This window comes from Amblyomma mixtum, chromosome 8, assembly GCF_055824585.1.
Source record: "Amblyomma mixtum isolate Tamu chromosome 8, ASM5582458v1, whole genome shotgun sequence".
In the NCBI taxonomy this organism is placed as follows: domain Eukaryota; kingdom Metazoa; phylum Arthropoda; class Arachnida; order Ixodida; family Ixodidae; genus Amblyomma; species Amblyomma mixtum.
Genome location: NC_143019.1, coordinates 1,545,529 through 1,562,179, shown reverse-complemented (window position 1 = coordinate 1,562,179; position 16,651 = coordinate 1,545,529). Strand labels below are relative to the sequence as shown.

The 16,651-nt window shown below is 46.5% G+C and overlaps 1 protein-coding gene across 1 annotated transcript in view; it reads right to left on the bottom strand.

Moving 5' to 3' along the window:
• The window catches only part of LOC149331130 (uncharacterized), a 96,154-nt gene that overhangs the window by 12,137 nt on the left and 67,366 nt on the right, over positions 1–16,651 (bottom strand). Inside the window, exons 6-7 of the mRNA XM_089555876.1 lie at positions 8,704–8,923; positions 2,366–2,522 (exon numbers count right to left, since the gene is read on the bottom strand). Of these exons, the coding sequence (XP_089412002.1) occupies positions 2,366–2,522; positions 8,704–8,923 (377 nt within the window). The remainder of the gene's footprint in view (positions 1–2,365; positions 2,523–8,703; positions 8,924–16,651) is intronic.

Below are 16,651 nucleotides of genomic sequence, written 5' to 3'. Positions count from 1 at the left end.
CTAGGTTTGTATTTTGACACAACCGCGATGGCAGCAGCTGCTAATAAAAACAGGCTGAAGTCAGTGGCGCTGAAAAATATATAGGCTTTCAAACTGCACGTGAAGCACTGTCCCAGCCTGCTGTTCCTCTATGGATATCTCCGACATTGCAGATTACTCGAAATGCGTAAATGCGCTCTGGTCACCATATACCGACAGTGCGTATGCCTCTTAGAGTCCTGGGGTCAGAAGGCGAATTTTGATCGAACGCTTTCAGTTTGTTTTGTTTTTTTTAAGAGCAGGCTCAGTGCTGGTAAAATAAGAGGGCTTCTCGCGATGTTTGATGAAACAGAGGAAGGGACGAGGACGTAGACTGAAGAGGACAGACACAGCGCCATGTCTGCCCTCTTCTGTCTGCGTCCTCGTCCATCGCGCGTCCCAGCCCGCACCTCAAGTCTTGTAAGCTACTGACGATTGTCTGATAACCACATGAACGTGAAAGAAACTGAAGATTACACCTGACGAGAAAGCCCCTCATCCTGAGGCATCAGCACGAAAGCTCCAAATAGCATCCATTTCAACCGTGGAGGAATCTGCACCGACTGTTGCAAACACTGAAGCGCGTTGCGCCGTCATGTTCTTTCTTCATCGAGTACTTCTGCGCTGTATTTTTTTTCTTTAAGATGTAGCACTTTCCCCAAGTACCCGCTTTAAGACAGTTCACTTCTAGTTCTTACGGCCCTTTCCTTCATTCTGCTCTCCAAAACCCTTCTTCCAGCGTGTTGTGCGATCCCGTTATTTATCCGCCCTGTGTTTCTGCACAATTTTTTCTTCTTTAAAATGTACCAACATGCCCAAGTATCCGCCTTCACACTAGAATAATCTTCAGGAACGGGACTTCCAACTTTCCAAATTTTTATGCTGGCTAGATGGTCTGGTGGAGATGTCAGTATTTTGCCGAAGCTTATCTTAGAGCTGTCTCTGCCGCAATCCACACACCAGCTCTGCCCGAAGATAGGACTGAAATACCATTTCAAGAAAAGGTTCCCAAATAGTTTTTTTTCTCAACATATATTGATTGAAGCGCCGCCTATATACTACTATTAAATTGTTTTTCGAGTTATGGACATTGCTGCTTTCAGGAATGCTTAAACGCCTTGTCTGCAACAGAGACATCCAGAAAAAATTATGTGTTTTGCTGTTCACCTCAGTGCACTCATACTATTTAGACTCTGTTGAGGTCCGGTGTTCCAAATATTTTCCATGAAACAGAATTTCGCCATTCGGTGAAATCAGTAGCTTAATCAGTGAACCAGGGCGCTGCCCTAATACGTTAGTTTTGAGTTTTGCTATCGGTATAATTCGCACATTCCTGCTGTGATGCAATGTTATAATTACTTTAGCGACCAAGTAAGACATATATTGCCGACAAAGCTCTGGAACATTGTGCTGTAGAAAACGTGTGAAGAAAGCGCGTCTTCCTGTACAAGCAGTTTAGCAAACACTTGCCATGGATCTCTAGGTCTGACATAAGATGTTACCCGATAGACGACAAGCGACACTTAAAGCTAGTATATACTAACCAAAGCCACTGCCGCAACATGGTACCCCGAATAGGACGTAGTCATACTGCCGGGTCTGCTCCATATTATGTATTTGTGAGCACCTTCACCTGGGTCGCCATAACATTGAAAAGCCGGATCTACTCTCCCAGAGAGCCACGCTGGTCACATGCTACCGTGCTTTCTTTCCAAATGCACAGTATTATAGATGCACTTAGGGAAAAATTATTTTAAACAATGACAGTACAGTTAGTACACCTGATGCAAACAACCTGCAGCTTATTCACCCTAGGTTTTTACTTTTATGCCTTTACCGTAATTACCACAGAATATTTTTGGAGGGTGAATATGGGGGCGCACATGATGTGGGTGGTGATGTGGCACTTCTGGCAAGTGGAAGTGGGATGGACAGGGGGTCGAGGGTGGCGTTAGCTGGGTGGATAGCCCCGCAGCTAGCGAAGGCCCTAGGGTGGTCGGTGGGTGGTGCGTCACCAAGACGAAGAGCAAGACGAAGAGTTGCAAGGGAGGAAAAATAAAAGAAATGAAATAGAAATCGATGTATGGTCCATGAGCGCAGTTCGCAACAGTGACTGCTTGCGCATTTCCGTCCCGTCGCCCAAGCTAGCGCCATTCGGATTTTTTCCTTTTTTCTTTTGCTCTTCAGGTATGTTTTTTCGGGGCTTTTTTAATAGGTGATAAATCAATTATTCGAACATGTCATTCCTTATGAGCTATGTCACACACGAGCGTCGTAAAACATCGACACCGGGTCGAGTTCATTTCAGCCGCCTTAGCGAAGAGAAGAGAACATGCACATCACTCACGTCCAAATATTTTAGGGCTCCCTGAGCCAGATTGTCGTAGTCTTCAATTTTGTCAACGTTCAACATGCCGAAATGGACCATCTTTTCTTGAAATAGACTTTCCATGGCAGTCATCAAATCTTGCTTCTTCGAATTAACGGTGTCACTAATATTCCCGCTGAAAAGAGACAAAAAAAAAAGAGCAGTCACCTTTCCATTGGCTGCGATCAGCAAACGACCCGGAGCAGCGGGCAAATATCGCGGCACTTTCGCATGTTCTGTAGTGTTGCTTACGGGTTTACAATGTCATGGATGAGTACAAGTGATTTTTTTCTTATTTTATTTACCGGAACCCGTTTTCCGTGAGCAATGAAATCAGGATAAGCACCGCGCAGCCAAGTAATCAAAAAAGCTCGCCTGGCGGCCTTCGCCCCAGAGCGATTGAAGACATTCTGAGGGCCTCTCTATCCAATAATTGATTGTTAGCAAAAATTGTTTATCCCTATCTTTCTCGATAAGGTAAATTTTCTCAGCCAGAAAAAAGCGCATTTATGGCCGAAAAAAGTGAATGTAATAATTATTTACTGCTTTTTCCGCCAGTGAATTCTATTCCGTGACGCGCTTATCGAAAATGACGACTTCGCACTGTTCTGAGGTGAACGCTTGTGTAGCGTGGCCTCCTGGATCTGTGTCGAATCGGTGTCGACGCACGCATTCTAACTGCAAAATCCATCGGCGGTGGCGACACCTTCATATGGTTTTTAGTCTTTTCCACTCGTATCCTGGTACTTAGAACGCGGGAGCCTATCATCCTCGGCGTCGCTTTAAAGTTGGCCATCACCGAGCAAAAATGTCCAGCGTCGAATGATAACCGCAAGCTAAAAAGGTGGACTGTTCTTTCACTGAGAATGGAGCTTTTATAAGCTAGAAAACAAAAGAAAAACGAACTATAAGTGTCACTATCTGCAGCCGATTTTGATGGCCAACTGCGTGCGTCAAGACGGTTTTGATCGCGCGGATCTCGGAGTCTGCGCTAGTCCGCCAACGTATTCATCAGTTCCGATTGAATCAGTTTTTACTCAGAACAAAAGTGTGGGCGTAACGTTATGATGCAGGAAGAGGGCACAGTGGACCTCGGAACAAACGCGGGTTAATCACATTCTAGTCGAATACAAGAGAAAGAATATGCTCGGTTTTTTTCCCTCTGTTTGTCGTGTACTAATTGCCCCAGCTGTGGTCCTGTAATTAGACCGGAAGTATTGTAAAAATAAATAAATAAGAAATGGACGTGGGCAGGACAAGCAATGGGAAGGCGAGAAGACCGGTGGTTATTAAAATTAACAGACCAGATTCCAAGAGATTGTACGCGTAGCAGGGGTCGGCAGAAATTTTGAAGTACAAATGAGATTAAGAAGTATGCAGGGATACAGTGGCCGCAGCTGGCACAGGACTGGGTTAATTGGATAGATATGAGAGGCTTTTGTCCTGCAGTGGGCGTAGCCGGGCTGGTGACTATGATAATGATGATAATGATGATGATACTGTCCTCAGTGTCCCATTCAGAATCCCAACTGCCATATAATCAATACCGACCACAAATCCGGCATCAGCAAAGATGCAAATCATTCCATAGTATGTACTACTCTCTGAATTTTTATGGGGCGAGATTAAACTCTCAGGTGTTCGAGAGATTTCTGCTAGCCGGTGGATTTCTAAAATGAAACAGTGCAGAAAAAAAAGACCCCCCCTCCCCCCCCCCCCCCCCAGGCTAACCGCTTCAACTTTCGTCTCTCTCTAGTTCCATTTAAAGATGTGCTATTAATCTCTCGAAAATGCATCACGCTAACCGTTTTCATAGCAGCCGACACTGAGACGGAGATTCCTGTAGTATATGAGTCGAATAATGTTTTCTTTAGATTGTCTTCTGCGCAATAAATATATAGCCTCTAAGTGAAAATTGCCGCCGCGGTGGCTTAGCGGTTATGGTGCTCGGCTGCTGACCCGAAAGACGCGGGTTCGATCCCGGCCGCGGCGGCTGGAATTTCTTTGGAGGAGAAATTCTAGAGGCCCGTGTACTGTGCGATGTCAGTGCACGTTAAAGAACCCCAGGTGGTCGAAATTTCCGGAGCCCTCCACTACGGCGTCTCTCATAGCCTTAGTCGCTTTGGGACGTTAAACCCCATAAAACCAAAACCAATCTAAGTGAAAATTATGACAACTAACGGGTCACCAAAAAATCTAACTAAATATCACTCACTCTGATTGCTACTCCAATAAAACCTGGAGGCGCTCTCGCATTGCGGATAATTCCAGTAGACAAAATCTTCCACGAAGCTAAATACACAACAATCTGCAGATTAGAGCAGGCGACGATTGGTGCTTTACAGCGATTCGGTTGACGCGATCACGATTTGTTCCCTTTTGTTCCCTTTTGCTGCCCTTCAGCACTCGCCTCTCAGTTATCCTTCCCTCATGTGCGCAACGGCTGTATACACGCTAGAGCCCCATCATCAGGTCCTAAGCGCCTGATGATGGGGCGCCTAAGCGTAAATGCGAGGAGCCCTGCGAGAGGAAGAAGCCATGCCAAAATGCGAGTCTGCTAGAAAAGGAGAACGCAACAGAATATAAGGAAGAGACGTACAGTGCGTGATGCTATTGTGGCATTATGGGCATGGGTAGAAAGAGTTGCGACGTGTTCGATTCGGTGATCTTGTCTATCCTACACTCCAAACAGAAAGGATTAAAAAGGGAGTAAAGTTGTTCTCTAGCGCAGACCTTTTAAAAAATAGGATGTACTCTCATACATATGCATTCGTGATCAGAGTGTACGCTGGTGACGCTACTGAATCGGAACTTTCAAGCAGCGCTCAGGAGTTGTTCGTACTTTCAATGAAAGCAAGACGGTTATTATAAAAGATTAAAACAGCATACATCCCCACCTGCCGCTGTTTTTAACAAAAAGCAAGAGTGGCTCAGTAATTTCCGGCCGAAACTTATCAGAGAGCCCACCTCTGTCCTGGCGTTACGAGTTTTAATCAAGTAACGGCCAAAAAATGTTGCGTGCATTTTTTGTTCAAGGCTTCTCAGCAGGATATGCACCTTTTAAAGCGATAGCGTTAAGGGCCCCGTGTCGCAGAAAAGCCGGTGTCGTCGTCGGCGGCGTTGGCCGTGAGCAAAAAAGTCCCAGAAGCATTAATAAATGAAACCGAGTAGGAAATTGGTAGTGTTGAGAAATCAAACCAGGGTCTCCGGAGCGCTAGACGAGCACGCTAACCCCTCCCCCAAGCCAGCTCGATGGTTTGGAATGAAGAAGGCGCATCTAGCGAATACGTTGTCTTGGAAGGGGGCTTTAGAGACGTGTACTCTTGTGTATATTTGTAGTTATTACAGAAGTCGCAGTTAAACGAGTAGCAAAGCACATTTCCGCTACTTTTCCTCTTTTGCATCTTTGAAAATCGTAGTGCGAAAAACGAGACACAGAAAAGGTAAAGACAGGACACGAGCGCTTCTCACAACTGAATTTTTAATAGAAAGGGTTATCAGAATATATACTGTACACATAGAAGAGGGGAAGGAAGAAGGAAAAACAAAACAACATAAAAAACAGGTGCAGATTTACTTAACAACCGATTCAAGGTACACAATCTCATTTTTTGTCAAAGCGATGGATGCGTCACTAACACACTTTTCCCCTCCTTTCGCGATATGGAACGGTTCAGTAATCTCTCTCGTACGCTGATTATGTGCTTTGCCAAGTACTACAGTCTTTTCAAAAAGTGGGCGGTATTTACGATTTCTGCAATGTTTGGGTAAATTTTCGAGAGCTTTTGGCGTTAAAGAATTTCTGTGTTGAAACAGCCAGACATTTAGACAACGCCCGGTCTGCCCGACATAATATTTATCCCACGACGGGGTAATCTTGTATATCACCTCTTTTCTACAGATTTGTGATTGGTTTGGTTTAAACCTAGATTTGTGATTAACATGGCAACGATGATCACTTTTTAATCCCTCTGCTTTCGCTCTGACCACTGCACACAATCCAGATAACTTCACGGGGGCTGAGATTACTGTGCCCACCTCGTACCGATTGGCAACATTTTGTAAAACCATGTGAAAAACGATGAACATAGGGCAAAACGACAGGCTTCTTTTTAGCGTCGAACAACATAGCCCTCTTGGCATCCTTGCCCTTCAGCCACAACAGAAGTTTTTCACAACTAGTCCTAATCAAGGAAAGCGGATAACCGGACTTAGTCAATTTATTGACTTCTTCATGAAAACTTGTGGCTATTTTATCATGGCATACTTAAGTAAACCAGAGCGTAGGCATGATGAGACAGTCGCATTTTTTAAAACTTTAGACTGCCCGGAGTGAAAATGGAGTAAAGGTTTAGATGAACTAGGGTGGTAGCCCCAGCAAAGATGCTTATTGCCAAAATGAAGCGGTAAGTCAAGAAATTGAAGAGAGTTTTCACTAGGCACTTCAAAAGTGAAACTCAAACCTTGACCGCATGCCTTAAAAACCTTTAAAACATCAACGACAGAGTGATTGAAACGATCAGAGGGAAGAAGAACTAAATAGTCATCGACATACCGAAAAATGTTCAATGATAGGCCGTCTATATTCTTCTCAATTGTTTTATCGATATGGCTAAGGAAAATGTTTGACAGAACCGGAACTACTCGTGAACCGATACAGATCTCTGATTTTTGCAGAAAAAAACGATCCTTTCCACCCAACAAATGTTGACTTCAGGTAAAATGATACCAATTCCAAAAAGGAATCCACGGGCATGCCACTATGATTGATGAACCGCGCCTCATCATTCTAGTCCCAGATGCACGTCCGAACACTTTGCAAATGAGCATCGTGGGGGATATCATAGTAAAGATTCTCCACATCAATGCTGAAAGCCCGAATCCCCCTCGTGTTAAATGTCTGAAGGGGCTGGACGATCTTTTCCGAATTTGGTACTAGAAACGGGTCATCAATTCCTAAGACCGACAGGCCCCTAAGCAAGAAGCCTGAGATGGCATGTTGCCATGAACCCGCTTCAGACACGATCGCCCGGAATGGAAAATCAGGCTTATGTGTTTTGACTGAGAAAAAAATGTCCAAATGGGACACTTTTGCGCCCTTGACAGCTTTCGCTAGGCGATCCAGCGACATCTCTTCGAGCAGAGATATCGCCCTCTGCTTGACCTGGGCTGCTTTTTTAGAAACCTGGCGAAAATTCTTTTCCAATGCAACGTTGGCTTTTTCCAGATACATATCATCAGGCATAACGACAAAGAAGCCCTCCTTATCCGAAACCAGCACTCTTAATTTTGAAGAAACCAAGAAATTAGCCAAACTTTTGATTGGGGACTTACATTGCTCGACGTCACATGTCCTAGTCAACATCTACACACTCTTCCACACAGCGAGCACGCTCATCGTCCCGTGTCAGGGCAGACATGACCCTGGCCAATGCTAGTTTGCCGAAGGGGTTCAAAGCTGGTCGGAATGCGTATTTCAGCCCAAGCTGTATTGTCCTCAGGTGTTTCTCTAGGAGGCGCTGATTTCCTAGTACGATCACTTTTTCTTCCGGGGGGTGATTTTTCTTCTTGCAAGGAAGACGGATACGCACCGAAGCCCACAGAAATTCCTTTTCTTTACCTTTTCTATGTCTTTACTTTACCTTTGCCTGTCTTTACCTTTTCTGTGTCTCGTTTTTCGCGCTACGTTTTTCAAAGATGCAATTGCTCCGACTAGCCCAGTTCAGCTTACTTGTGCTTTTTCTCTTCTCTTGGCGCGCACATAGCGCCATCGGGCGGCACCCACTAAAACCACTCTCTCCTCCTCCTCCTCGCAACGTACGCCACTGCCCAAACAGAGAGCGCGCGACGGCAGCGCCTCCCGCTCGTCTCGTTCGGGCGCAGTGGGGTCGTGCGGGGCCGCAGGAATCACGCGGTGAGCAGCGAACAACGCAGCGCACATCCAAGGCGCGACCACCACGAAGCTTGCGGCTTGCTGCCCGTTCGTTCGGCGCGGAAGCTATGCTGGCGTACGTGGCATCGGGTTTGTCGAGAACGATGTACCGACTAACTACGACTCTACGCTGCAACTTGAATTCAGGTGAGAAATGAGAAAGAAAAGAAATGAGAAGAGGAAAAAGGAGAAGGCGCTATCGCGTCTGACCTTAAGGTGAAGCTTAAGCGTCCTCCTTATTTTTTTATTCCGCACAATCATCAGTATGCCCTCAAAGAGCCAAAGAACCAATTTTCATGAAGAAAGAAAATTAAACAATGTGATCCTCCGTGGGCCTGTAGAAAAACGGCGCACGCATGATAGCAAAATATTCATTTGAGATTACCCAATATACATGGATGTTCCAAAGGTGGTCGTTGTATAGGTGCCAGCCTTCGCCTTGAGCACCTCGAAGGCCAGAGTGCTGTCTTTGGGTTCAATCTTTTTCCTCTGCTCTTGGAAGTAAACGTCGGTGTAGAAGATGACGTCGCACATGCCATCCGGGGGCACCATCGCCTCCACCATGCCTCCCGAGCCGTACGTGCAAGCGAGCATCTTGAGTATCACTGCACACAACAGCGCATACAGAGAAAACCAAGTTTGAAACGCTTCGTTTTAATGTTCTTCGCAACGTCAGAAATGTGCGGATAATAATCGGAAACTGCTCCTCCGTGGCAGCCATGAAGAGGCTCCTTCTTTGCAATAGCAAGTTATATAGAATGTGTTCGGTCTCCTGAGCTTTGTCAAGCTTTCAACGTTTAGGCCAGGTGACGTTTCCAGTTTTTGGAAGATTTCATTTGATTTTTAGGGTTTAACGTCCCAAAGCTACTCAGGCTATGGGGACGCCTTAGTGAAGGGCTCCGGAAATTTCGACCACCTAGGAATAAAACTTTTATGTCTGTATATACGTATGCATGTATGTATGTTGCATGTACGTATGCATGTATGTACGTACAGTCTTTGCCAAAAGTAACCACGCTGCGCGGTTTGCTCCTCAGTCGTATATTAAAGCTATTATGTCAGCTCGCAAGCTCTAAATCTCTGTAAGGTAAGGAGGAACCCTGTCTTCACTTTCAAAGAACTTTTTTATGTTTAGGGCAACCATAAGGGCTCTACTATACGAATGAGAAGCAACCCATGCAGCCTGGTTACTTTTGGCAAAAACTCTATGTATATATGTTGGTTTGGTTTACTGGGGTTTAACGTCCCAAAGCAACTGAGGCTATGAGGGACGCCGTAGTAAAGGACTCCGGAAATTTCGACCACCTGGGGTTCTTTAACGTGCACTGACATCGCACAGTACACGGGCCTCTGGAATTGTGTGTATGCATGCATGTATGTATGTATGTACATGGGCGTCCGGAGGGGGGGGCAAGGGGGGGCGGCTGCACCCCCCTGGAAAATCACTCACTCTAACCGTGAGTGATGGCCGCACACCAGGGGCGGCGGTGCGCTCAGCAAAAAGAGTAAAAGCGGCCCCGCTTCCAGCTTTGGGTCACATCTGCGAAGTGCCGCGTCCGGGGACGCGTCGTTGCAGACATACAGCGGCACCGGCGAGCATGTGTTTCGAGGCGTCTTGAGATGGGTGCCTGTTTCTTTGATCTCTAGAGAGATAGCCACACGGAGGCAGACAGTGCACAATCCGGCCACCGATGAATTCTTCAGGAGGGAGGGACAAATCAGCCGTGTCCACCCCCGCTTTGTCGGGCAGCTCAAGGGCAAGCAGGCGATGAGTTGGCGCCGCCGCCGCTCGCTGTCTCCTCCGATCCACGGGAGAGCGCAGTTCGGTAGAAGCGCCGCTTTCAGAATCTTCGGCAAAGGGGATTAGCAGTTGCTTTTGTTCACGGCGACGCAGTCTCCAGAGGCGCCCCCACACCAGCGTTCCTTGCATCTTCTCCGGAAGCCAGCGCCTTTGCTCAAGGCAGCCCGATGGCGCCTGCCTGGCTCGCCTGTCACCTCTGGCTGGGCCTCAAATCCCAACAGCGCCCATGTACTGTGCGATGTCAGTGCATGGTAAAGAGACCCAGGTGGTCGACATTATCCGGAACTCTGTACTACTCCGTCCCTCATAGCCTGAGTCGTTTTGGGGCTCTGAACCCCATAAAAACACACAAAACAAATTTTCCGACCGGAGTGGCGAGTGTCCCTTCCCCTCGGAAGTCGCGAGGCGTTCCTTTCACCCCCAAAGTGCTATTAGGAACGACGACAACAAGACTCGCCGGGTGGCCGCCAGCACGCCTGTTTCTACTGTGTATGGCTGCTAGCGACTTGAGGGTGATTGCTTTCGGGCCTGCCGCCATGGACCACAAGCACCGAGAGGACCCAGGTGCCAGCTGACTTCAATTACGGAGTTTGCCCGGTTGGAGTGCAGGAACAAAACCAGACCCCCTTCATAAAGTGCCTGCACGTGTAGAACGCCGCCGCCGCCTCGGGGAGACGAACGTTATCTTCCCCATTTGCCGTGACCGTGCCAGGGAACAAAGGGCCTCGTCTCCGGTTGCTCTTTGGCGTGCCCAAGCACCGCGACAAGCTGGCGGGCCTCATCTCCGACCCAAGCACGAGGAACCACTTTCGGCGTTTTCGTGACCTCGCGTCTGGCCTCGAGCGGCGGGTGGCATTTGATGATCAACAGATGTCGGTGACCCGCAGAAACCTTCGGCTGGCCGGAGGCCATCACCTACCGCCGTCAACGCTACCTCGACGACAACCTTCTTTCCCTCAGACTCCACATGTGAAGGGGGCGTGACCATGAGTGCAGTGTCGTGTGTGTGCGCAGAGGTGAAAGCTCTAGGCCCCTCCCACTCCGGCAAGGGCGTCCTCAACCTAGGGACTTTAGGGAACAAGAAGGATATAAAACTCGACAACGGATGCGGCAGAATCGTCTCACTTCTAACCACCAATGTAAAATGTAAATAAACCTATTCTCCTTTCGCCATCTACCTCTTCGCTCAGCGGCACTCCTGTCCTGAACCCTCAACTCCAACAGTGCGTATTCGGGGATACTGCGGCAAGTAGGCCCTTGCATGTGTGCGCGCCTCTGTGTTTGTGCTTCGGTATTTTTAGTGGCCGGTTGTCAACGAAGCTGAGAACAATCAAGACAGCGGACGAGAAAACGACGAGCGGCGAGTAGTGTGTGTGCAAATACTCGACTGTGCGGTTGCGCGAGCAAGATGGAGCGAGGTGTATGAAGCTGCGAGCGTGCATTTATCTTGTAAATAAGTTTTCGTTGTATATATAGTCATTTTTTGTTTTCAACGTACGCATTCAACCGTTTTTTCAATCAATGTGTATATGTTTTTAACACTACCAACCCCGAAGAACTCCATAGCCAGCTTTGTCTCGCGCGGTTCCGAATGATGGACATTCGGCGCTTCTTCAAGCGTCAGCGGTTGTCTGACGAAGCGTTATCCAAATGCGCCCCTGCAGATTCTGGTGTGATATGTGACAACGGTGTAGCATTTGAACAGAGTGATGCAAGCTTTTATCACCGGACAGTAGCTGATGTCGTCGACTCCATGGAAGGGACTCTGTCAACAGTGAGTTCAGGTAATGCAGCAGGCCGAGATGATTCCATTTCTCCTTTCTTGGGATTTAAGTCCGGATTTGACCAGAGCGATGCAACCTTTCATCACCGGACAGTAGCCGACGTCGTCGTCTCCATGGAAGGAACTTCACCAGCGAGCTCCGGTCACGCAGTAAGCCGAGACGATTCCCTTTCTCCTTGCTTGGGATCGAAGTCCGGAGACAACATCAAGAAAACAAATAACTTGCCTCAAGAATATGACTTAGGAGAGTTTCTAGGCAAAGCTAAACTCACTGGCATACCGGACTTTTTGAAGTTACGTCTTCTTACTAAGCCATGGTCACCAAATGTTACATACGGTTTTAAGAAGGATGTAACACCTGGAAATAGGCCTTTTCGACATCAATGGCTGGGAGATTACGCCCCCTGGCTTGCGTACTCAGCGACAGCGAAAGGCGCTATTTGTCGTTTTTGCGTCATTTTTCCTCCACGTGTTCACCGGGGTACTCAAGGAAGTTTTATCGTGCGCGCTTTCAGTAACTACAGAAAAATGCACGAGGCGTGCAGGGATCACGTAAAATCCCAATGGCACCAGGAGGCAATGACGGCCTCACAGAACTTTATGGATGTGATGAAAGGCAAGAAGCTACCCGTTGTAGAGCAGCTGAACAGAGCACTCCACGCGCAAGTTGAAAGGAACCGTGAGAAACTATTTCCAATAGTTTCCACCATTGTCTTTTGCGCGACGCATGACTTGCCAATTCGCGGCAAGCAGTCCGATAGTGGAGTCTTCAATGATCTGCTTGACTTTCGTGTAGAAGCTGGAGATACTCTACTTCAGGAGCACTTCGCTTCTTCTGCTGGCAATGCCAAGTACACTTCTGTCCGCGTCCAGAACGAGATCATCACAATCTGTGGCGACATCCTGAAAGAGCAGATAGTTACCGAAGCTAACAAAGCGTTTGCTTTTTCCGTTCTTGCTGACGAAACTGCAGATATTTCAGGAAAAGAGCAGATGTCTATAGGCGTTCGCTTTATTGACCAGGCGGGAGCCGAAGTGTGCGTTCGAGAGCAGTTTTTGGGATTTGTAGAGCTGGAGCAATTAAACTCCGCTTGCATCGCCGCGGCAATCTTGAAGTTTTTGACGAATGTCGGGCTGATTCTTTCGAACCTCGTTGGACAGGGGTACGATGGATGCTCTACAATGGCTGGAAAAGAAGCTGGAGTGAACAAAATTTTACAAAAACAGTTCCCGAAGGCACTATTTTTCCACTGTGCAAGTCACAAACTAAATCTCGTCATCAACGATCTGAACGACGTCTCTGAAATTCGAAACACAATTGGCATAATCAAACAAACCATAAACTTCTTCCGCGAGAGCGTACTCCGGAGAAAATTGGTGCCGAACATTCCGATGCTGTGTGAGACAAGATGGTCTGCAAAATATAAGTCTATTAGGATCTTCTCTCAGCATTACGTGGCCATAGTCGAAGCACTCGATCGAGGAGCTCGCGTCCACGGAATCATGCTCGAACGCTGCAACTAGACAACGAGCTCACATCCTCTACTGCGCAACAACAAGCTCATCTTTCATCGTCTGCTTGCATATTGTAGCGAAGTACAGCGCTCGGCTCGAACCAGTTACGAACATTCTGCAAGGTGTATCCATGGACTTCCATTCTGTGCATGACCACATCACTGAGCTGCAACGTATTTTTCGCGGCCACCGGACGAACGCTGTAGAGGAGTTCTCTAACATCATGAATGCAGCAAGGGAGGCAGCCAATCACTTAAATGTGGTGATATCTGTGCCAAGACAAGTCTCTCGTCAGGCCCACCGAGACAACTACGGGATTCAGTCGCCGGAGGAATACTACCGTGTGGCAATATATGTGCCGTACTTGGACTCCCTCACTGCTTCTTTAGCTCGGCGCTTTTCTGAAAGCAATGAGAGGAGCTTCAAACTTCTCCAGCTGCATCCATCAAAAATGAAGCACTTGAGCCGTGTTGAGTTCGCTGTTCTCGCCGAAGAACTCCAGTGCTTTTACGGCATCGACAACTTCAAGGAAGAGGCCATCTCTTGGTACGAGATGTGGTGCAACAAAACTGGGGACCCATCAGAAATAACTTACTGCGAGCTTCTACATCAGGCCAAGACATTCTTCCCTGGTGTTGCAAAAGCCATTGAGGTGGCTCTGGCTTTGCCAGTTACTACCTGTACGGTCGAACGCTCCTTCAGTACAATGAGGAGAGTGAAAACGTGGCTACGCTCAACGATGACAAACGACAGACTGGACGGCCTTTGTATGATGAGTGTGCACCGAGAGCGTGTAATGAAGCACAGGAATGAATTTATCACCCGTGTAATCACGCAATTCGCCCAGAAAAATCCGAGGCGTCTACAGTTGCTGTTTACTGACTGACTGTCGTTGCGTGTTTGTGAACATATTGTGCTGTGTGCTGGTCATCAATCCGGGTGTGTCGAGAACCCGTATGCAGCAAGACTGAGCACTCTTCTCCACGAAGTGATAGTATCTTTTTGCATTTTTATTAATTTTAATTGTTTCTTCGTTGATAAACTCCAATGTATCTCTCCTAGCCACGCTTTAATTTGCTGTTTGTAATTTTTCTTTCATGTGTGTATTTTACTTATTTATTTTATTTATTTATAAATAAATAAATTTACTCCGCAAATAGTGCCTTTTTGCTACGAACATAACCCCCCCCCTCCGGCGCCAACAGCCAATGGGGCTGCGGACGCCCTTGTGTATGTATGCATGTATGTATGCATGTATGCATGTATGCATGTATGCATGTATGCATGTATGCATGTATGCATGCATGTATGTATGTATGTATGTATGTATGTATGTATGTATGTATGTATGTATGCATGTACTACGTATGTATGTATGTATGTGTGTGTATGTATGTATGTGTGTATGCATGTATGTATGTGTGTGTGTATGTATGTATGTATGTATGTATGTATGTATGTATGTATGTATGCATGTATGCATGTATGCATGTATGCATGTATGCATGTATGCATGTATGTATGTATGTATGTATGTATGTATGTATGTATGTATGTATGTATGTATGTATGTATGTTTGTACAGGGTCCGTCAAAAGTTCCAAGGCCACAGGGTTTGCTTTTGAGCAGCATAGTCGGGCTGTTGAGATACCCTCGAAGCTCAAAATATCTGTAGAGAATAGAAGAAGGATCGTTCTACCATCTGAGAACCTCGATAGCTCTATCGGAATCTGAAGTGCCAGGATATACCGATGAAAAGTGGACCATGTGGCCTGGGAACTTTTGACGGACCCCGTACGTACGTACGTACGTATGTATGTATGTATGTATGTATGTATGTATGTATGTATGTATGTATGTATGTATGTATGTATGTATGTATGTATGTATGTATGTATGTATGTATGTATGCATGCATGCATGCATGCATGCATGCATGCATGTATGTATGTATGTATGTATGTATGTATGTATCACAAAACAGTTGCGGCGAAGCTCGTTTGCGAGCCATGCGCGGTACTCTAACGGGGAAACAGCGCAATCTGCTAAGCAAGGTATAGCGACAGCGATACAGCAACATAGAGGTACTATGTACATGAAACTACTCCTTGGTATATTTTATTCATGGAGGAGTATACCTACAAACAGAATGTGACAGTTTCTTTTCACGAATCGAGATTAGGATTTCTATCCACTGTACACTGAGTTACATTGCTCCAAAACCGGCATATTTTTTCTCGGAGCATCGAAGTATTATGTGCTTGAAAAAAACATGTTTTAAGCGACAAGAATTGTTCTTAGTCATTCGAAGTGTGCCTTTGGCTACAAGGATCCTCATATATTTGCGAGGAGATCAGTTCTCAAGAAAATTAAAATACGGTAAACTGAATGTTCGTAATTAGCTCACCTTTATTTCATTATTCGATATTGGAATCAATGTTGAAAATTGGTTATTGGTTTTCGAATCGTATATTTCTTAATAGGACACACCTAACAAACTGACAGGTAATTTGAGGTAATATTGTGGCCCCGGCTCGCTTAGCAGCCTGATGATTGAAGGTCGTATGGAGGTATTTTTCGCTTACTTGGTGTGACCTGGCATGTGAAGCTAATTATAGCAATGCGTTAAGAAACCGCGACTGACGGACGTCGCAATAAAAATATTTTTTAGTTTCACATCAGGACGACACTGGCTGAACATCCTTCGTTGGCTCTTGCAGCGGTCCAGCACAAGCCAGGCTCAGTTAAATGATTATAAGAATACGAAAGTGCGAATCATAATCAGCGATTTTCAGAGCAATAATGAATAGTTGCCAGCAAAATAAGGTTCTGGTTTAACCCACTCATTTCTGCCTAAACTCGGCGCGAAGTTTTTCGCCTCTGGGCAACCTTCAATGTCCAAGTGTTCCAATGCACGCCTCAAAACTACCGCTGCCAGCATCTTGGGTTCCGACAAACGCTAGACCGCATTCAGAAAGGATTAACCGCTACCGATTGATAGCATTCCCAAAATAGGTGTTCTTTATGTAGCTCAGACAGGTGAGCGCGCTAAGTGTGCCTTCGACAGAGCGCGGAAGCTGATCCTGTCAGCGCAAGCATACGACGTGTACGAGCACTACGGGTCCAGATAAAAAATGCTTGCACCTTTCGCTAGGCTGTGTCCTATGGCTCCGCGATCAACGCGGGAAACCTCATCACGGGCAGCCTACAAGGTGGGTAATTAAATTTGTTCCA